General features: G+C 42.8%; 1 protein-coding gene across 4 annotated transcripts in view; it reads right to left on the bottom strand.

Annotated features, from left to right (window-relative positions):
- Positions 1–8,379: 8,379 nt before the first annotated feature.
- The window catches only part of znfx1 (zinc finger, NFX1-type containing 1), a 55,505-nt gene continuing 41,063 nt past the window's right edge, over positions 8,380–22,821 (bottom strand). For all 4 annotated transcript variants that reach the window (XM_078236414.1, XM_078236415.1, XM_078236416.1 and 1 more), the window contains 3 exons: positions 18,747–18,857; positions 16,160–16,255; positions 8,380–14,679 (listed from right to left, as the gene is read on the bottom strand). In XM_078236414.1, coding sequence (XP_078092540.1) covers positions 12,247–14,679; positions 16,160–16,255; positions 18,747–18,857 — 2,640 coding nt within the window. In that variant the 3' untranslated portion in view covers positions 8,380–12,246. The remainder of the gene's footprint in view (positions 14,680–16,159; positions 16,256–18,746; positions 18,858–22,821) is intronic.

Here is a 22,821-nt window from a genome sequence, read left to right on the forward strand (position 1 = left end):
CCAGATAGTGCGCCCCCTTTCATACTACTCACATGCTCCATAAAACACACTATCTCCATCCTCATTACCCTCCTCCCTAAACTGCCAAACTCTTTCTGCCTGTTAGAGGGGTTCAGAAAACCCCAGGATTTTAACAACTAATAAGATTACTAATCGGGGAAATCAACTTAGAGTAAGGACCACAATGTGCTTTATACAAAAGTACTCCTTGCGTAATGTCACTGTCCCTTAAATGTTCTCCGACTCACGCTTGACCCACATCAGTCTTCTACTCCACATGTGGTGGTCTCCGCTACCACTCTTGGACATGTGTGTGTCTCTCCTGCAGGTGGAGAAAATGGCAGAAGTGTTACACTGGGATGACTTCGCAGGAGAGAGAGAGAGAAAGTGAGCCACTGTTTATGCCTGACCAGTGAACCCGCTTGAGTGAGCGTTTTCAATGCACCCAAACCCTCACGGTTCTAGACTTCGGAATTACGTTCTAGCTCTGTTATCCACCAGAATGAAAAGAGAGGTGAATGGGTAACACAAAAGGCCAAATTTTATTTAGGAAGGAATGAAATTAACCCGACCTGTCAACATGCACACATAATCAGCTACTATGCTATGGAAGGAAGAGGTTATAATGACACAACAGATATTTTTAGGTTTACACAATTTTACACAATTCCCAACCACACTTCCTCAACACTTGGCTAATTGGTGATTTCTGGGGACTGTAGATTATAGTCACCACTCTTGGGGTCAAAGGGGCAGTACTGCCTTTAAGAAAAGGTCAGGGCCATCTTGCCTTCAAGAGACATGCACCTTGGTCGCGTGGTTAGGTAGGTATAAAAGTCTTTGCTGTGCAACCCAGGCCTTCAGTCTAGGTTTTTTTCCGCAAATGCAGTTTCTTGTGTCCTGGATCTTTGCTGGTAAGTACTTGTTGAATTTCTTTCTTTGATTGATTTATTATTGTCACATGTATTAGCATACAATGAAAAGTATTGTTTCTTGCACGCTATACAGACAAAACATACCGTTCATAGAGAGGGAAATGAGAAAGTGCAGAATGTAGTGTTAGTCATAGCTCGGGTGTAGAGAAAGATCACCTTAATGCGAGGTAGGTCCACTCAAAAGTCTGATGGCAGCAGGGAAGAAGCTGTTCTTGGGTCGGTTGGTACGTGACCTCAGACTTTTGTATCTTTTTCGTGACGGAAGAAGGTGGAAGAGAGAATGGCTGGGGTATGTGAGGTCCTTATTTATGCTGGCTGCTTTGCCGAGGCAGCAAGAAGTGTAGACAGAGTCAATGGGTGGGAGGCTGGTTTGCGTGATGAATTGGGCTACATTCACAAATGGTGGTTGAAGAGTAATTTTAGAGTCTTTTCAGCTGTTGGAGCCGATAAGGAACAAAGCTGCCACTCAGTCAAAGTTGGTTGGCTCTGCTTGGAGAAGAGTCCCTTGCTGTAGTTGTGGAGAAGTGAACCACCCGTGTGCTCTGGCTAAAAGAGTCTCTTGTCCTTTGTCTTAATCCAATTTTATAAAGATGCAGCCTTTGAAATTCTGGCAAACTTCTCCCAACAGTCAGTCGAATTTTGATGAGCGTGCTTGGAGCTGTTGAGGTATGAAATGGTTTTGATTGTCCTCAGGAGGTGTTGATCGCTTTCCCATCAAGATGGTTTTGCAAGGCACAACCTGGGCTCAAACCTGTTGGATTTTGCAGACAACTTGGAGTCTATAATGTGTACATTTCCACTCCATTTGACGAAGGAGCAGTGCTCCGAAAGCTTATGGTTTTGCAAGGCACAACCTGGGCTCAAACCTGTTGGATTTTGCAGACAACTTGGAGTCTATAATGTGTACATTTCCACTCCATCTGACGAAGGAGCAGTCCTCCGAAAGCTTATGGTATTTGCTACCAAATAAACCTGTTGGACTTTAACCTGGTGTTGTGAGACTTCTTACTGTGTTTACCCCAGTCCAACGCCGGCATCTCCACATCAAGAGTAACCTAGACAGGCCACATTCTTTGGGAACAATAAGCCACAGAACACAGCTGTTATCAGAAAAGTCATGGAGAGTTCAAATTCGCATACTCTTGAAAATGAATAGAAGTATTCACAAAGTATATAAAGTATTCAATTCCACTGATTAAAACATTGAATTCTTACTGATAATATGGCAGAACGAGACAATGGGGACGTCACCTTTTCAACTCTGTGGCTTACGGTGAGAAAGCAACCTTTGAACCTTATGGATTTACGTAAGTGAGGTCACTTAGCAACAGTGGGTAGGACCTTCTGGGTCCGAAAGACCAATGAATTCCTAATTCTGCTAGGAGGTAGAATGCAATTGGACAAGGTAAATAATGTGTACTAACATGATTGGAGCATCCAGTTAGGATGACAGAGTAGGCGGGAGAACTGAAGTTTTGAAAATGTATAACCATTTTGCCATTGCATTGTAAACTTCAGAAAGGAGTTGGTGTCTCTGGCTGCCTTTCTCCCAGCACGTGTTGGTCGATAAATATGTCTTTAACCAGCATACTGTCATTCGTGAGTCTTTGTATTTAGATGTACAGCTCAATACTTAGCACCTGAGAGAAATCCCCGCTTCACTGCCCAAGACCCTGGACTTACCTGGCTCTGGGATCCATGGGCTGCCATGTTCTTGTTTGTAGTTCTGGCAGCACCTATTAATGTTCTCTTGGCACTCTTGGGGTTAACCAATCCAGTTGACAGCTCCTGAAGGCAGGACTTGCTCCCCAGAGAGGGGCAGAAGTCCCTCACTGCCCCGATTTAGCCTGCCACAGTGTATTATGTGGGTAAGGTAGGCTGGTATGGAGTATGACTGCTTCTGGGGCTATTAAGCTGTCTGCCCTCCCCGTAATATTCTGCCCAAGGTTTGTAAAGAATTAAAGACCGCGGAATCATGGGGGGTATCTTTGGGAGTCTATTTTATAATGCTCTAAGGGTGGAGTGAAAGGAACTTTGTCTAAAATGACATTGGAAGATCCATCCTGGTGAAAGAGGGAGAATACATTCTTTGGATCTAGAAGGAGCTTTAGATGTTAAACTCAAGACTACACATCACATAGAGTGCAGTGTAATAAAGATTCCGGTTGTCAAGAAGTGAAGTTGCTAGGGAATACATTTTCTGTGGTTTAGTGTCCTGCTAAGTAATATTTAATCAATGTTGATTTCAGTGTGTTTGCTCCAGTAAAAGACTTAAAATGTGAAATCTTAGCGGGTGGCTTGATCACTGGGAGATTAATATGTCTTTTCAAAAGCTATTGTATTCTATGGGGATTGTAACAACTCCCATGTGGTGATCCGTGCCTGCCACTCATCAATCTTATTTTCTGTACTTCACATACATGCACAGCAAACTTAATTTACACTTTATTTCATTACTTCTCACCCTGACCCCAATAATACCATAGGATTTCTTGCTCTCATGCTGTCTGTCTCTCCCTCTTCTCTGTACTTTCAAAAATACTTGTTCTTTCTTGCTCACATTTCCTGGCCAAGTTCTGCCTCTGCTCAGTTATTTTAAACTCTTCCAAATAGCACAAACAAATCACCCCACAAAGACATTTTTTCCAGCTTTGTTCAGGCACAAACCATCTAGCATGTACAGGTCCCCATCTCCCCCAAAATGGTCCCAATGTCCCAAGAAATTAAAACCTTCCCTCCCTCGCCATCTCTCCAGTCATACATTTATCTGTCTATCCTCCTATTCCTCTATTCACTAGCAAGTGTTACTGGGAATAAATCCAGCAATTCCTTTGATATCAAATTTGCGAGTTTCTTTCCGAACACCTTAAATTTTGCCTACAGGACCTCATCCTTCTTTCTGTCCATGATTTCGGTACCATAATGGACCACAACCACTGGCTATTCACCCTCTGAATGCTCAGTAGCCACTCGACAACATACCATCCTGAATTCATGTCCGTTCCCCCAACCATCACATTCCCAATCAGTATTGATTTCCCAATCTTACTCCTGCTCCCCCTCCCACTGAACCCCCACCCCCCAAATCCCGTATAGCTGAGTCAGTCATTGTACTGTGGACTTGACTTTGGCTGCATACCCCAGAGTAACAATCATACTTACCCATACGAAGAGTGTAATTGTGTAAACCGGATGATATCCCCCACTCATTATACATCTCTCATTTTTCACTTCTATTGATTTTGCAGTGTAAGTTTTCATCTGTTCAAACAGATGTATCAAATGAAAGTTGAATGCTAAATTTCAATTCTACATCTCCACTTGTTTATATTGGACTCATTTAGTTTTGTCTTTTATTATAGCCTCCTAAATAACCACCTACATCATGGGTTTGGTTGGTGATCGTTGCCACTTGACAAAAGCTTTGTTTGTGGTGGGGAATGTAATTTGCATTGCAGTGTCCATTCTATTTTAACCTTCGCTGCCTGGTTCATATGAAAGTCACAATGATAACTTTGTTTCTGTTAGTATTAATTTCAAAAGCTCATCAGCCTGGGCTGATCAGTCTAGAAACCCTACCGTGCAGAAGGAGACCATTCGGCCCATCGAGTCTGCACCAACAACAATCCCACCCAGGCCCTATCCCCAAAACCCCACGTTTACCCTGTTAATCTCTCTAACATACACATCCTGGGATACTAAGGGGCAATTTAGCACGGCCAATCAATCTAACCTGCACATCTTTGGACTGTGGGAGGAAACCGGAGCACCTGGAGGAAACCCACACAGACACGGGGAGAATGTACAAACTCCACACAGACAATGACCTAAGCCAAGAATCAAACCAAGTCCCTGGAGCTGTGAAGCAGCAGTGCTAACCACTGTGCCACCATGCCACTCTTGCCCAATTCCTAGAAATGTAGCTTGGGGACAAAATAAACTTTCAAACCATGAAACCATGGTGGCGTTTTGTTCTAACCAATGGAAAGACTGAAGGCCCTATCCAAGTCTGACACTCGATTTTCGGAGAAAACAAACTGACATTGTTTCAATTCCTGTGGTTCTATGTGACAGAGCAGTAGGAAACCATTTGTGGTACTCCTTATTTACACTTCCAGACAGCATACTATTCCTAGGGCAAGTGCATGATTTCCCCAATAAACTAGATCCATTTTTCCAATAAACTAGTCAAACGAGAGCCATTTTGACACGTTGCATCATAGAATCCCTACAGTACAGAAGGGGATCATTGAGTTTGCACCAACTCTCCACCAGAGTATCTTACCCAGCCCTATTCCCATAACCCCACATAGTTACCCTGTTAATTCCCCTAACCTATACATCTTGGGACACTAAGGGACAAATTAGCATGACCAATCAACCTAACCTGCACATCTTTGGACTGTGGAAGGAAACCGGAGAACCCGGAGGAAACCCTCGCAGACATGGGGAGAATGTGCAAACTCCACATAGGCAGTCACCCAAGGATGGAATTGAACCTGGGTCCCTGGCATTGTGAGACAGTAGTGCTAATCACTGTGCCACCGTGCTGCACACAAAAGTTCCTGAAAGGTGGAGATGAAGAGGGCTGCAAGGAGAAGGTCAAAAAAATTAGGGTGGATTTTCAAATTACTGCCTGGAGGTAACGGTGGCATTATGGATTGACTGCCTATAACATTGATTCAATAGAATAAAAATTGGGCAGTTTCTAACATGGATGTCTTATGCACTCTACTAGTTCTGACAGCAAGTTAAAAGTCTACTCATTGAGGTTAAATGTCACAAAGGTGTAAGTGTTTTGGCAGCAAAGGTAGGTGAATTCAGGCTAATGTTGCCAAGATGCAGGTAAGTACTGTGGGGTAAAGACTAGAAAGACTTAGCTCAGGGGCCAACTCTAAGGTTACTCACAGTTATGGAAATCTAATCAAGGAGCCAGGGATGGAAATGAAATCGATAATAAAATATAGTTTTGGGTAGGAACTGAAATGTTCCGACTCAAAATCTCCAAAATTAACTTCTGTTCAGGTGTCAAATTGGAGAAAAGTCTGGCTCATCCATGACTTAAGGTCAGACAGCCAGCTTGACAGCACAGAGGTATGTATGACATTGAAGGAAATGATAACACTGGGTGTTGTCTCCATACACATGGAGGCTGGCCCAGTGTCAATAACTTAAAATAATTATTCTTGGGACATGGGTGCTGTTGGCAAATACAGTCTTCATTTGCCATTCCTAATTGCCCTTGATGAGGTGTTGGTGAGTTGCCTTCTTGAACCACTGCAGCCTGCTGTTAGAGTGGGAATTCCAAGGTTATAATCCAATGGGAAAAAAATTCTGTAAGGATGATGTGTGACTTGAAGGGAAATTGCCAGAGATGGTATTCCCATGCAGCTGCTGCCCTTGTCCTTCTGGATGGTAGAGATCACAGATTTCAGAGGTGTTTGTAAGAAGCCTTGGCAATTTGCTGCAGTCTGTCTTGTAGACAGTAAATACTACAGCTAAGGTGGTAGTTGACTGCCAAACAAGCAAAATGGTTTTTGTTTTGGATGGTGTCAATCTTTTAGAGTGTTGCTGATGTTGCATTCAACCAGCTAAGTGGAGAGTATTTTAAGACTTTGGTCTTGTAGATGGTGGTCAGGCTATTTAGAATTCCCGGCCTCCGACCTGTTCTTGTCACAACAGTATTTAATATACTTGTCAAGTTAGATCATTGTTGACATTCTGGATGTTGATGGTATTTAGGGATGGTAGTACTCACTGAATGTCAAAGGGAGGTGGTCACACCTTCCTGTTGGAGATGGTTTTGCGCGAATATTGCTTTCCAATTATCATCCCAAACCTGAACGTTGTCTGGATCTTGCTGCATGGAAGTGTGGACAGCTTTGTTATGAATTATAGATGGTATTAGACACTGTGCAGACATCAGAAAACATCTCTACTTCTGACGGTATGATGGCAAGAGGGTATATAATTAACGAAGGCTACATCAACCTTCAAAGAATGGTAGCAATGTTAGCCTGATGTGGAATGACTCACTCTCATGTTGAAATGCATTGTTGAAAATAAGCAGATTTAAATCCCAGTTCTGGATTGACCAACCTCAAACAACTACAATCATCTTCCTTTGTGCTCTGTATGACTCCAACCAGTGGAGAGTTTTTCCCCCCTTATTATCATTACCTCAGTTTTACTCAGGCTCCTTGATGCCATACTCAATCAAATGCTACCTTGATGTTAAGGGCAGTAATTCTCAGTCCAACTCTTGGGTTCAGCTCTTTTGTCTATGTTTGGACCAACACTGTAACGAGGTCAGGAGCTGAGTGGTCCTGACAGTGGCATTGTCACTGGATTAGTAATCCAGAGACCCAAGGTAATCATCTGGGTCTATGAATGCCTATGTTCAAATCCCACCAGGCCAGATGGTGAAATTTGAATTCAGTAAAAATCTGGATTTAAAAGTCGAATGATGAAACCATTGTCTATTGTTGTAAAAACCCACCTGATTCACTAATGTCCTTTAGGGAAGGAAATTTGCCATCCTTACTTGGTCTGGGCTACATGTGACTTCAGATCTACAGCAATGTGGTTGACTCTTAAATACCCTCTGGAATAGCCAAAGAAGCCACTCAAGGGCAATTAGCGATGAGCAACAAATGCTGGCCCAGCCAGCGATGAAGCCATTCCATGAGTGAATCATGAAAAAAGCTAAGCATCTTGTACCTTGGAAGCATTGATGCTTCCATCATTTTGCTGATGATCATGAGTAGACTGATGGGACAGTCAATGGTTGGGTTGGAATTGTGCTGTGTATTTTGTCAATTTTCCATGTTACCAGTTGCTGCAATGGAGTAGCTTGGCTCTGGAACATGGTTATCTCTGGAGCACAAATCTTCTGTATTGTTGCTGAAATGTTATCAAGATCTTTGCGTGTCCTGTGCCTTCAGCTGTTTCTTGACATCATATGGACTGAATCAAATTCATTGAAGACTAGCATCTGTGCTGCTGGGGACATCAGGGAGAGGCCAAAATAGATCATCTGCTCAACCCTTCTGGCTGAGGAACGTTGCAAATGCTTCAGTTTTGACTTTTGTACTAATATGCAATAAAGGGTGGTGACAACACTGAATTTCAACTGGGTCAATATCTCACAGTCAAATGGCAACTAAATGGAAACCCAGTGGAAAATAAATCTATCATTTAGACACGAAGATGGTCAAATCATACGATGAAACTCACTGCAGTGGTGTTATTGTTCCCTCATTTGTACCACTTCCAGTATTCAGCCAAAATATCATACATACTCAACTGCACAAATTGACCCCATGATTTTGAGCCCAAAAATCATTGTTTTTCATTTATCTCACGTAAAGCTGAACCTACTTTTTCAGGGATCAAAGCCCAAAAGATCAGAAACAAAATATAATCTTTACAATCACATCAAAAACCTCAATTTATTATTCATTAAAACAGTTACACATACCATAATTCATCCAGTTCATACTTGTCAATTAAGGAAAGAATAATGTAATTCATTTTGATTTTTGCAGGGAAGAAACTAACAAATCGGAGAAGAGTAATAAGCAGCGCACGTGGAAACAGGATGTAGGGACCAACTTCCAGAGCAACCTTGAAATAAATGAACGCCCGCGGCTAGTGCCCTCAATCATGGCCCTCAGCCTTCCTGGGGAGAGAAGGGGAGACTCAGGCAATGCCAATTGGACACTCACGCATGCTAACAGTGCAAGAAGACAGCTCACCTTCTCAAGGGCAATTAGGGTTGGGCAATAAATGCTGGCCTAGCCAGCAATGCCTACATGCCATGAATGAATTTTTAAAAAAATCCCCCTGCACCAGGGCTTGGATTGCAGGCTGGAAACCATTAGCATGACATTCTCCAATGCCACTGTCCTTCCCCTTCCCCGACTCCAGAGCAACATTGAAACCACAGGTCCAGCCAATGGTGTCGCTTCCTCTTTCAGAGTGTGGGGCTTGGAGAAGGGTCCTTAATAAAAACACAAGAGGCAGAGATGTTAATAGGACCTAAGCCGATTTGTGAAGTCAAAACCAAGTCACAGATCTTGGCTGGAATATTCCAACTGTTCACGCCAGTGGAATTTTCCCATCCTGCTGCAGTGAATGGAGATTTGGTTTGTTGCCAAATTTTCCGTCTTCGCTGCAGCGGGAGTGTGGTGTTAATGGACGGTACAATCGCACCCTTTTTCTTTATTGAGACAGTTTATTGACTAGTTCAGTCTCACAACTCTCCTCCCATTACACCCAGTATCCCAGCCATCTCCCATTTATATGTACTCAAAGACAACTAATAACCATCAACTGTTTTTCTTAATCTTAACAAGGTAATTGGAATGACATTAGCAGAGAGAGATAATAAACAGCTGCTAAACTTTCCCCATGACCTTGCGAATTATTTTGCGAGGCATGTTTGGTGTGCTCGGTGGATGTGTTTTAGTTCAAAGTCCCTTGAGAACATTTTAACTGTCAATCCCTTAACTTTTTGCCTCAAGAATGGGGCTCAAACATTTGTCTTTTTTACACGAGTATATACAGAATGCAACAAAATCAACACATTCAGCATTTTGTTAGTTTATTTAGAGAGCTTTATTAAATACATTTTAACTATTAATTGATTACATTTTATTTTGTATTTTTTAAGAACATATAATCTATTAAAATGCACTGAATGTGTGTGACAGACAGCACTCTGTAATTCGCGGATTAATGTACCAAAACACACAGATTTTGGATTTCTAACAAAATTATCTGTGGCAAAACTAAAACTGCCAAATTTCATAAACTGAATCTATTAAAACAATAACATTGTAAATCATTTACAAAACCACAATATAATAAGTTCAGGGAACAAATCCCCCTTTAATTCTGGAAACAAGAACAACATTGACAGAAGGTAACTGTTTTCCTATATTTTTGCCATTCTAATATTTAACTTGCACCATTTATTATTACAACCCGGTTACTGTCCAAGTGGATTACTCAGCCTGATAGTGGCTGTTTTAAAAGGGAAATCCATTCTCTGGGTGAGTCCAAACTGTGATACTAAAAACCCTGGCCACCTAGTCCACAGCAGTTCGAAGATCTCAGTTCAATTTGCACTCATTGTTCTTATTCACTGGTTGTCCTGTCTGCATTCTATGCGTCGGAAGATTTAGATGGGTCCGTTCTTGCCATAATTGCCTTATCTGGTGGATAGATCTTGAGTATTAGCTTTAAGACCCATAAATATTTGCTGCCTACAATATTCTCAATTTAATAGGACTACTTATTTTACACTTGATTGGCTTGAAAATAGTGGGCTATTTCTCTTGGGTCAAGTGTCAGGATGCATCTCTTGGGAATCTCAATTCAATGAGGCCTTGGGTCAGAATAAGGTGCCTTGATTTACATGGTGCAGGCTATGCCAAAATGTGCCACAAAGGATCTTCTTTGGGCATGCAGTGTGTGGGAGCAAAAAGCATTGCTTGTCAGCTGCTTATAAGGCCACATAAAATATTGACAATTAGTCTGTAAAATGTACTAATAAAGGTCCTGTAATGCAAGTCTTATTTTGCAGGTCCGGATGTGAGACACACACACACACTCCTGGTGAGGCTGGTGTGTCTACTTCTAAGCATTAGCAGCTGTCTGGTGACCAAGGCCAGAGTGGACGAAATGCCACACATGATAATCTCCTCCTTCTGTGCCTGGCATTTTAACATGAGTCTCACAACACCAGGTTAAAGTCCAGCAGGTTTTTTTTGGTAGCACAAGCCACTAGCTTGTCCAACGCTGGCATCTCCACATCGTTTTAACATGCGGCCATGCTTGGGACAGTTGGATGTTCTGCTCCAAAAAAGGTCGACAGAAGCTCAAAGTGAAGTCTGGGACTGATGTGTTAACATCCCAGGCTATTTCCTGAGCCAGCAGTCACACTCCCAGCAATTTAGACCAAGAATGTGCCCGAAAGGCCTGTGAAAATTCGAGGTCTCCATGTAGCCTGTGAGAATATACACCTAAATATCCCATAAGACCACAACGTTTGGTTACCCCAGCTCTAATTTTTAATGCTGTAAATTCATAAAGAAGATCCTTTTCCAGAGGCATCACTTGTTGAAAGAAAACTAGGCCCTGTCAATTTGTGCTCCTGACCATCACACCTTCACCTGCCAGGAACCTCCATTGTTAAAAATGAAAAAACTTGCTGAGGCCAGCAGACATTCCCTGATATGCACCAGGGTAGCTACTCATGCATATCAATGTTATAGCTGGAATATCCATCCAGTGGAAAGGTCAAAAGCATCTGGATGAAGCTTGCCTGTAAAAAGGCCACTTCAAGGAAAAGAAAATGGGCTTTTGACTTTGAGAGACTAGGCCATGACCAGAGCCTTCCTTCACCAGCCTACTTCACTGCTGGATCCACTTCACCTCCTTCTAACCTGACCAGGTTTACCTCAGCCACCCAAGGCGGTGGGTCTGACTGAGAGACAGCGCCAAGCCTATTCTTTACCAGGGGGGTCCCTTACGTCCCCTCTCTACCACAGCCCAAACCCGCTAAGGGTGATAGGTATGCTTGGGTAGAAAGGCCCCAATGTGTCCAGCAGTTGTTGCTGACTCACTGAAGGTATGGTGGGAGAATATCTGAATGGCTGCAGAGTTTCCATGGCTTTAATTGATAGCTGAATTCTTACCACCAATGGGAAGACCATTAGAAAGACAGAGGCATTAATTTGTGCGAGGGGTGGTAAGGAGTAAAGTCAAAATTAAGTTTCTCTTAACTCAACAGAAGATGCTTCTGGCTCTTTTGCAGTAAACTACTGAGAGTTACCTTGCAAACGAAAACAAAAGGCCTATTTTATAGGCAAGTAAATGTTGTTGAAGAATTGTATGAATGCCCAACTAATAATGGAGGTCCACCCATTCCCTAATTTTGGGGTTTGCAAATGCATGATTGGCTGTAAACATGCCAGTCTGAATTAGGGTTAAAACATTTTTAATACATGAATGATCATCCACTATTCTATAAAATTGTTTTAAGATGCATTATATATGAAACTAAACCAGAAGGTACCGTGCTACAATTCAGCCGCACACATTTCTTCCTGCATGAGCTTAGGATAAAATGAAGGATGCAGCCCCTCAGAAATTAAGCCTGATGTCCAAATGTTGCAACATGATCTTCAGTGTTCAGCTAAAGCTACCAAAATGTTAATGTAAACAGTACAAGATTTCTCCTCACCAATGATTCAATGCATAGGAGTCAATGAGCATAGTCAGCCCATCAACCTTATAAAAATCTTCAAAGTTCTTCAAAATTTAACATATTGTTTGCAACATCTGACCAGGCAGAATATTGAGCTCCATCCATTTCTGAAGCCACTTGATTGCTATTCTCTAAAGCATGGTTCATACCACCAATTGCTGCATTACAATCTGGACATTTCGCTCTTTGCATTGCACCTCCGCATTCTGTGATAACATAGACATGTCCATTTGGGCACTTAAACCAGTGACCTTGGCGAAGGCCCATTGCCTTCACTATCAACACTTTCTCCGCCTCGGATATAGCAAGACCAGTTTCGGGTAGAGCCAACTTCAGTGTTTTCATTTTCTCTTTAACAAACCTCTCGTTGTCTTCAGTGAACTTTTTTGTGCACTCGAGGATCCCTTGCACACACGCGATATCGTGTTCCGTTGAAGAATCTAGCTTTCTGCCTGATGCCATGTTGCACCGGACATAAAGATCAGAAAGAAATGTTAGCCTCTGAATTTCACTTTGAAGATCAATAAGCTCCTGCCCTGTGAACCTCCCTCGAGGTTTATCTATCCAAATCAAACACTCAAGCAACTTAATATTGAGCTTGGCTTTCAGGAGAATATTTAATCTCATTTTCTGACGTTTAAGTTCGGCAAGTCTGGAGAGAAATGCAATTTTATTCTCAATAACAGTCAGACCCTGTAATGACAGGGGACATGACTGTAGCGCAGAAGACAGGTTTTTATCCTGCACTGGGAACTGTTCAGCTATAATGGAGTGCTTCTTCAGTTCAGACTCCAGCTGTTTCCTAAGTTGGTTATTTTTCTCTGCATCTCCTTGGACAATCTTCTTGACTTTTTCAATTTCACAGAGACTGTTTTTTATTATGGTCCCATAGCGCAAATTCTTCCTGATGGGCATTCGGCACTTTGGACAATCCTTCAGCTTTATGACTGTGTTATTGTCTTCTGCCTCCTGATTCATGTACTGGTCAAAACTAGTCACCTCAAAAATATGGCAACAGTCTTCCAGTTGAACAAATCTAGCATCGGGCTCGTCTTCATTCCCGAAGAAGATTTCAGTGAGTTCAGCAGTGTGGCATACACGACACAGTTTAGGGCAAGGCTCGCCACAAAGGCCGACACAAGGGTGCTGACATTTCAGGAGTTTCCTGCATGGCTCATTGCAAGGAGGCCTGTCACATGGCTCTGAGCAGAGCTTATTGCACCTATAGTGCCGACAGATCCATTCACAAGGCTCCACACAAGGAGTGCACAGCTCCCCGCACTTCCTGCCACATTTACTGTGCTTGCATAAGTTTTCGCAACGCCGCTGGCATGGTGGGCACTGGTTTGTGCAGGGTTCCAAGCACTCGTGTGAACAGATTAGCAACCGCCTGCAAGGCTGTTTGCAACTCTCATGAAAGCGGCCTTCGTAGCAACGGTGGCAAGATCCAGGACAGCTGTGGCCACATTCCAGGTGCATTGTGCATTTTTCTTTGCAAGGAACACATTGGCTGATCTTTGCAGCCTCTTTTATGTAACATTCCACTTCCTGGACGTGATCACATTTGAGGGTTATTGATACTTTTATGGCGCAGGTTGCACACTCTTCTCCACAAGCTGCAGCACATTTATGGCCACAGTGCAGGATTTTTGAACACGGTTCCTTACAGACAAAATCTTCTGGGTTCTTAAAGCAAGGCACTTTCTGCAAGTGCCCACACTGAGGAATCACTTTATCCACCTTGACTTGGCATTTGCCACATCTCTCGAAGCAGGACTTTGCACATCCATGTCCATCATTACAAAGTACTTTCTGACAGGGTTTCAAGCAATTAAATTTCTTGTGCTCCATATCGTATGGATGGCATGCTCTGGTACAAACGTGGCCACAGTCTAGCCTGTACTCACAAGGCAGGCTGCAACCTCCCTCAGGCACTTTGCTGAAATCTTCTGCTTTGGACACCAGGGTCATCGTTTTTGGGTGATTCTGACAGGTCAACAGCAGTGAGTGACCGATATTGGCTTTTTCACGCAGTGTATGCATGATCTTGCTCCACAAAGGAACATTTGCTAGAATACTCATGTTTCCTATGCAGTAAAGACCTTTCTTGGCTCGGGAGAGCGCCACACAGACCCTGTTTGCTATTTGCAAGAATCCCACATTGCCTTTTTTATTGCTCCTCACAAGTGAAAGCAGAATAATATCATTCTCCTCTCCCTGGTATTTGTCAACCACGTGCACCTTCACGCCAGCAAACTTCTTGGATGGCATCATCTTGTGCAACGTGAAGAGCTGGCCTGTATAGGTGGTGAGGATGGTGATCTGAGAGGGCAGGTAATCCTGACAGATGAGATAGTAACAAAGTGCTACCACAAAGGCGGCTTCATGCAGGTTCTGATGACTCTTCCCATCCTGGATTTCCTCTTCAGGGTAATCGTGTTCTATAAAGAACAGGTTTGAAGAAATGCCCTGTGGAGAAAATTATGTGAAAGGAGAGAGAGTTAAAACAAAATACGGAAAAACAAGACGATGCAACAAATTCCGCAACTAACTTTTGTGCGAAACACAAAACGCATTGGTACAGACAATACAGAGACAGATTGGAAGTATCTGTTTTACTGAGGGAGTATGGAAACCTTCTTTGAGAAGACCTCATTTCAAATGAAACTAACAGGGATGCCTGGCATAACTTTTGCAAAAGACTTGAGACCTTTAATTTCGAAATGGTTCTGGCCACCAAAAATGCGACGTGCATTTTCACCCATGAAATTAAACTGTACTGGCAATGCCATTCGATACACTGCGTCACAAAGAAGTAATGGCAACATTAAATACTTGACTTCTTTAGTGTGGTGGTACTGTCAGGCAGTGCTGACCTAATGCAGGTCAACGCTTTTGAAATCTCAATCTGAAATGTTTCCTTCTGGGCCACCTGTAACCTATGTTATTCAGGCTGCTTTAGAATGAGGCATGCAGGATTAAACGTAGGGATGTACATCTGATGAGGTTGGGAGATTTTTTCGCTATTTTTTGTTATTCTAGTGACTAACATGAGAAGCCTTCACACTTGCTACTTTATTACATTTATTTCAACACATTCTTGGCCAGTTTCCCATATGCTACCCTTCATAACCTTGATGTCATCTCTCTTGTTCACATGGTAACTTTTACCAAGGCCCGTCCATCTCACTTGTATTGACTAACCTATGTTGGGTCCTGGATAAACAATGCCTCTATTTTTGAAATTCTTGTTCTTGTTCTCAAATCCTTCCATGGCCTCAACCTATTCTGTAATCTCCTCCAACCCTACAATATTGCTTCTTTAAATCTGTCTTCAAGATCACCCTCAATTTTAATTGCTCCTTCACTGATGGCCATGCCTTCAGTTGTCCAGACCCTAAGCTCTGGAATTTCCTCCCTAAACCTCTCCAACCCCCTCTCTCCCTCTTTCATTCTTTATGATGCTCCTCAAAGCTTACCTTTCCGAAGAAACCTTGGGTCAGCTCCCCTAATCTCACTTTACGTGGTACGGTGTCAAATTTACTTTATAATGCTCCTATGAAGTGCCTTGGGACATTTTATTATGTTAAAGATACTGGGATTTTCTTCATACGTAGGCTGTGGGCCTCGCTAATTATTTATTGCCCATCTTTAATTGTCCTTGAGAAAAGTGCTGGTGAGCCCACTTCTTGTAATCCATGTGGTGTAGGTGCACCACAGTACTGCTCGGAGGAGAGTTTGAGGATTTTGACCCAGCGACTGTGGAGAAATGGCCATATAAATGCAAGTATTGTTGTCAACAAAAGCTTTCATAATCACAAATGTTTCAGTGGCATCACTAAACTACTGCAATGATCAGAGTGAAACCCCATTAAATGCTATTCATTTTGTACTCCTTTCATTCCCCTCAAAAAAGGTCTAATCACAAATGTAGAAATGCAGTTCAAACCTTGATGTTTTCATAATTCAGCACAGATGGGTGATTCTCCAGTTGTTCATAGATGTGAGGACTCAAAAGTGCAGCTATTTCAGGCCTCATGCGATGCTGGAATACATAATATCAATGGCAGAATTATTACTTTGTCCCGATTGTTAACCTCCCCCATACAATCTGGCTCAGATTCCATAGACATTAAACTCATGGGGAAATGAATTGAAGTCAGTCATGGATATCTTCTTGGATTTAATGGAGTCTGCTACTCCCTTAAGCATTCTAAGTATCTTGCATTCATGAAACTTGATTTGTGCTCAATCTCTCAGTATGTCAGCATCTGCTTGAATCCTGGCCAAGTGATCGTGGCTGAAAAATGTGACTACTATAATGATCAGGAGGGGAAGGTGGGTAGTTAGGCGATCGAAAGGAAAGGCATCAAAGGAGCAAGAAGTGGTTCTCATAGGTGAGATGGCCTGGGGTTGGAGGAAGTTTGCAAGGGCAGAGATATTGGCTACAGAGCTGGTATGTTCTGGAAAAGTGGAAAATAGTAATGTTACGATTCCCTTGGGCAAATGACACCAAAGAAAAAGGGTAAATTTCACTTTAAATAGTCGATACAACAAAGATATGTTTAACTCAGTCGTACAAGCATTTCCATCCCTGCCTACATAAATATGGCACTATGTAATTACACAATTCCACAAGATGCTGTTCTTTATTCATGCAGGGTTGGTCAGAAGTCCTATCCCACAACAGCTTTCACCTTTGAGTTTCATGGGTATGATTATCATCAGCAGGGCACACTTCCTCAAACCTTCTCTCCTTCAGGCCCCGACAGTCCTGATGGTGTAGCTTTCCAGAGCTCCTTTCAACCAACCAGCAGTTACACCTCAATTCATGGTTTAGCCACTTCTGGGAAAACAAGAGGGTGCCTAGGCATTTGCTGACTTTCTGCCCCATCCATTGGCTCTGTCTACACTTCCTGCTGCCGCGGAAAAGCAGCCAGCATAATCAAGGGCCCTACGCACCTTGGGCATACTCTCTTCCACCTTCTTCCGTCAGGAAAAAGATACAAAAGTCTGAGATCACGTACCAACCGACTCAAAAACAGCTTTTTCCCTGCTGCCATCAAACCTACCTCGCATTAAGTTGATCTTTCTCTACACCCTGGCTATGACTGTAACACCACATTCTTCACCCCTTTCCTTCTCTACGTACAGTATGCTTTCCCTGTATAGTGCGCAAGAAAAATACTTTTCACTGTATACTAATGTGACAATAATAAATCAAATAAAAATGAAATCCAGTGGTGGTGTAGCCTGAAATTTACTTTAATCTTAAAATGGCTTTTCAATTTTCTCCATAGCTTGGCTGGATTCATCTGGTTATTATCAGACAGACCAAAACTATTAATCTTGCACACATCTTCGCTTCCAATGGTGATCCTAACTTTGATAGCTTGCTTCGATGGATTCAGAGCCTCATGATCATGGAAGTATTGTTGAATCCTCTGTTTCAATAGTCTGAAAATAGTCTAATGTTTTCCAGTCAATCTCTGGAAATCTTGCTGCCATTATCTCAGCCCTTTATTCGCCTAAGCAGCAACTGTTGCTTTACGAGTTTTGGCTGCAGAAATGAGAAGGAGCCATGCTTTTTTAAATGTTGTTTTCTTCTCAATTTTGTTGGCTCATTACAGCTGCCACCATATTGCACTAACTCTTTCCAGACTAATACAAACCCAGTTGAAGGCAGGCATAGAAGGTGAACACAGATCCTTAATGGAGACTTCTACAACTGCTGCTCACTGTGCAGACTAACTAAGATGGCTGCTCCATAACGTGAGATTGTGTCACTTGCTATGACAAAACGATTTACATAATATATCGGCACAACATCGTGGGCCGAAGGGCCTGTTCTGTGCTGTACTGTTCTATGTAAATGAGTATACTTTACAAATGGACAAGCACACTATCACAATAATATCCCACCTAAGTCGTTCATTTTAATGAGCTAAATTGGAACAGCAACCAACCAACAGTAGGTCTACTAGTGCCTCAGTATATGCTGGGTCCACACTCTCACTAGCACATATCACACCCTTGATGTTAGTGATGCTCCTCAGTTGAGTTTTTGGGGTTTGTCGGCTGACTCTGTTGCTATAGCACGAGGCTGGAACATGTGTTGTAGATGTGGAAATTGTGGGAACTTAATGACTGGGAATTTCTGAACAAGACAACTTTAATGATCATTCAATGCACTTCAGCTATCTCTCAGACTGCATTTTATACCTGTTGACAGAAGGAAAGAATTTGTGCCTGGGGAGGTTTTGCTCATCATAAATTCCTTCACGTTAACAGTCACTTAGGATTAATGTAACAGCAGGAGAGATTTTCAAGCAGTTTATTACTTGCGTGGCTGTATCAGCTATATTATAAATAAACAGTTCTTGAGAAAACAGTATCAGACATTGTGTAATTTTATGCTTATTTTTATGACAGAAAATGTCACCCTTTTAACCAGTTTAACTTAAACAATAGCTGTGCCCCAGCACCATTGAAACTAGGCTGTCAAAATACTTCTGATGCATTTCACCCATTCTCACCTGATAATCTAGTCGTACATATGGAACGTTGACTTTTACAAGACGTTCAAATAAAGACACTTCCAGGTAGAAGTTTCTGGCTAGATCGTACACTGTAGCACTGGGCCGAAGCTGTCAGGAAAGCATTATGTGTTAATAACTGGACATAGGGGGCATAGAAAGCACAAGGAAATTCACATAATTGGGTCATTATCAATAATCAGACTGCCACATCCATCAAAGCTGCTGGAAGTATTTAAAGAATAATTGCTTTGTAGTTTCAAACGCACAAATAGCATTTTAAAAATATTTTTATATCATGGTCTGTGGGTGTCACTGGCTGGGACAACATTTATTGCCTATCCCTAATTGCCCTTCAACTGAGTGGCTCACTAGAGGTCATTTAAGAGTCAACCATATTGCTGTGAATCTGGAGTCACATGTAGGCCAGGCCAGGTAAGGATGGCAGATTTCCTCCCCTAAAGAACATTAGTGAACCAGATAGGTTTTTGCAACAGTTGACAATGGCGTCATGATCATCGATAGGCTTTCAATTCCAGATTTTTGGTGAATTCAAATTTCACCATCTGCTTTGGTGGTCCTGGGGCTTGTGTCTCTGGATTACTAGTCCAGTGACAATACTACTATACCACCACCTCCCCCATGAAGTAACATTCAATTGTAGCCATTGGGTGGGCACCAACAAAAGCACACAGTCTGCAGCTTGGCAAATTTGAAGAAGGAGTTATAACCTCAAGAAACACAAAAATTAAGTACTGTCACTTCATGGCTGAAAGTATTGACCTGAATTTTCTAGGAGTAAGAGTGGAAAAGCCATCGTGGTAGGAGACCTGATAGTGAGTGGTGCAGACCGGCATTTCTGCAGGCATGACTCCAGGATGGCATGCTGCCTCCCTGGTGCCAGGGTTAGAAATGTCGCTAAATGGCTGCAGAAGGGGGAGGGTAAACAATCAGAGGTCATGGTTCACATTCGTACCAACGACATAGGTACAAAGAGGGAGGAGGTCCTGCAGCAAGAATTTAGGGAGCTAGGTAGCAGATTGTAAAGCAGGACCTCAAAGGTTGTAATCTCTGGATTACTCCTGTTGCCATGCTAAATTACCCCAAAGGTGTGTCCAAAGATGTGTAGGTTAGGTGGATTAGACATGGTAAATGCATGGGTTATGGGGATAGGGGTCTGGGCCTGGATAACATGCTCTTTGGAGAGTTAGTGCAGACTAGATGGTCTGAATGGCCTCCTTCTGCACTATAGGGATTCTTTGGAATATGTGGCTGAAGAGATGATGCAGAAGAGAGGGCTTTAGTTTCCTGGGTCAGTTTCTGGGGAAGGCAGGACCTGTACAAGTCGGATCGGTTGCACCTGAACCAAAATGGGTCCAACATCATTGCAGGGAGGTTGGTTCGTGTTGGGGGATGGGTTACAGGGTGGAGGAACAGCAGGGGGTGATGCACAGCCAAATATAGAAAAAAAAACAAGTCAGTCTGGAAGGCAGAACAAGAATAGACATGTTAAGGCACAAGGAAATATGGCAGGACTGATGGCATTTATTTTAACTCAAGGAGTCTTACAGGTAAGGCAGATGAACTGAGGGCATTGAGTAACACATGGGCGTATGATATTATTGTTATCACAGAGAATGGGTGAGGGAGGGGCAGGACTGGCATTTCATTAATGTAGGGTAGAGAATCTCCAGGTGAGAAGGGGAGGTGTAAAAGTGGAGGTTGTGTCGCAAGGAGTCAATTACTGCAGTGAGGAGAGATAATATCTTAGCAGGCTCCTCAATTGAGGCCATATAGGTAGAGCTTAAAAACTGAAAAGGGGGCAATCATGTTGCTGGTAGTGTACTATAAGCCTCAAACATTCGAGGAGAGATAGATGAGCAGATATGTAGGTAAATCTCACAAAAGTGTATAAATAGGGTAATAATAATAGAGGATTTCAACTTCCCCAATCTTAACTGGGATTGGCAAGTATGAATGGCTTAGAGGGAGCTGAATTCTTAAAGTGCATCCAGGAGAGCTTTTTGAGCCAGCATGTAGGAAGTCCTACAGAGAGAGAGGTTGGTACTTGACCTAGTTTTAGGGAATTAGCTGGGCAAGTGGTAGAAGGATCAGCATTTCGTTGATAGTGACCATAACTTGGTAAGATTTAAAGTAGTTATGGAAAAGGACAAAGATGGGGGCAGGGAATCACAATTCTGAATTGGGGAAGGCTGATTTTAATAGGATAAGACAGGATCTGACTGAAGTGGATTGAGAGCAGCTACTTGTGGGGAAATCCTCATCAGAGCAGTGGCAGTCATTCAAAAAGGAAAAAGAGAGTTGAAAGCAAACATGCTCCCGTCGAGGTAAAAAGGGTGGGACCAACAAGTCCAGAGAACCCTGCATGTCAAGGGATTGGATAAGGAAAAAAAAGGAGACTTATGGCAGATACCGGGGGCTCAAAATAGTGGGTGCCCTAGGAGTATAGAATGTGCAGCGGGATACTTAAAAAATAAACTAAGAGACCGAACAGAAGGCATGAAAAAAGACTGACGGACAAAATAAAGGAAAACCCTAAGGTGTTTTATAGATATATTAAGGGCAAGTGGGTAACCAGGGAAAGAGTAGGGTCCATTAGGGACTAAAGCGGCAATGTGTGTGTGAAGCCGAAAGATGTAGGTGACTTATTAAATGAGTATTTTGCATCTGTGTTCACAACGGCAAATGGAATTTAACCCTGAAAAGTGTGAGCTGATGCCTTATTTTGGGAATAAGGCAAGGGGGAATACACAATGATTGGCAGGACATGAGGAAGTACAGAAGACCAGGGGGACCTTGGGGTGCATGCCCAAAGATCCTGAAAGGCAACAGGACAGGTAGATCAGGTGGTTAAGAAAGCATATGGGCATACTTGTCAGTATTCGTTGAAGCATAGAATATAACAGCAGGAAGGTTTTAATGGAGATGCATAAAACACTTGTTAAGCCACAGCTAGAGTACTGTGTACAGCTCTGGTCACCACACTATAGGAAGGATGTGATTGTACGAGAAAGGGTGCAGAAGAGATTCACCAGGATGTTACCTGGGCTGGAGCATTTCAGCTATGAAGAGAGACTAGACTGTTTTCCTTTTGGCTGAGGTGGGATCTGATTGAGCTGTACAAAGTTATGGAGGGACATAGATAGTGTAGATAGGAAGAAACATTTCAAAGAACTAAGAATAAAGAAAATTACAGCACAGGAACAGGCCCTTCGGCTCTCCAAGCCTGCACCGACCATGCTGCCCGACTTAACTAAAACCCCCTACCCTTCCGGGGACCATATCCCTCTATTCCCATCCTTTTCATGTACTTGTCAAGATGCTCTTTAAAAGTCACTACCGTATCCACTTCCACTCCCTCCCCCGGCAACGAGTTCCAGGCACCCACTGCTCTCTGTGTAAAACATTTGCCTCGTACATCTCCTTTAAACCTTGCCCCTCGCACCTTAAACCTATGCCCCCTAGTAATTGACTCTTCCACCCTGGGAAAAAGCTTCTGACTATCCACTCTACCTATGCCTCTCATAATCTTGTGGACTTCTATCAGGTCTCCCCTCAACCTCCGTCGCTCCAGTGAGAACAAACCAAGTTTCTCCAACCTCTCCTCATAGCTAATGCCCTCCATACCAGGCAACATCCTGGTAAATTTTTTCTGTATCCTCTCCAAAGCCTCCACATCCTTCTGGTAGTGTGGCGACCAGATTGAACACTATATTCTAAGTGCGGTCTAACTAAGGTTCTAAGTGTGGCCTAACTAAGGTTCTAAACTTCCCTCAGGGAAGGGGTCAAAAACAAAGGTGGCATAGATTTATGGCAAGGGGGTTTGAAGGAAAACTTTTTCACCCAGTGGGTGGTGGGAATCTGGAACTCACTGCCTGTAAGGGTGGTGGAAGTGGGAACCCTCACCACATTTAAGAAGCATTTAGATGAGCACTTGAAACGCCACAATATACAAGGCTATCGACCAAGTGCTCGAAAATGGCATTAGAATGGATAGGTCTTTGATGGCCTGTATAGAAACGATGGACCGAAGAGCCTCTTTCTGTGCTGTAAT

The sequence above is a fragment of the Mustelus asterias genome, chromosome 20 (genome assembly GCF_964213995.1).
Source record: "Mustelus asterias chromosome 20, sMusAst1.hap1.1, whole genome shotgun sequence".
Classification (NCBI taxonomy): domain Eukaryota; kingdom Metazoa; phylum Chordata; class Chondrichthyes; order Carcharhiniformes; family Triakidae; genus Mustelus; species Mustelus asterias.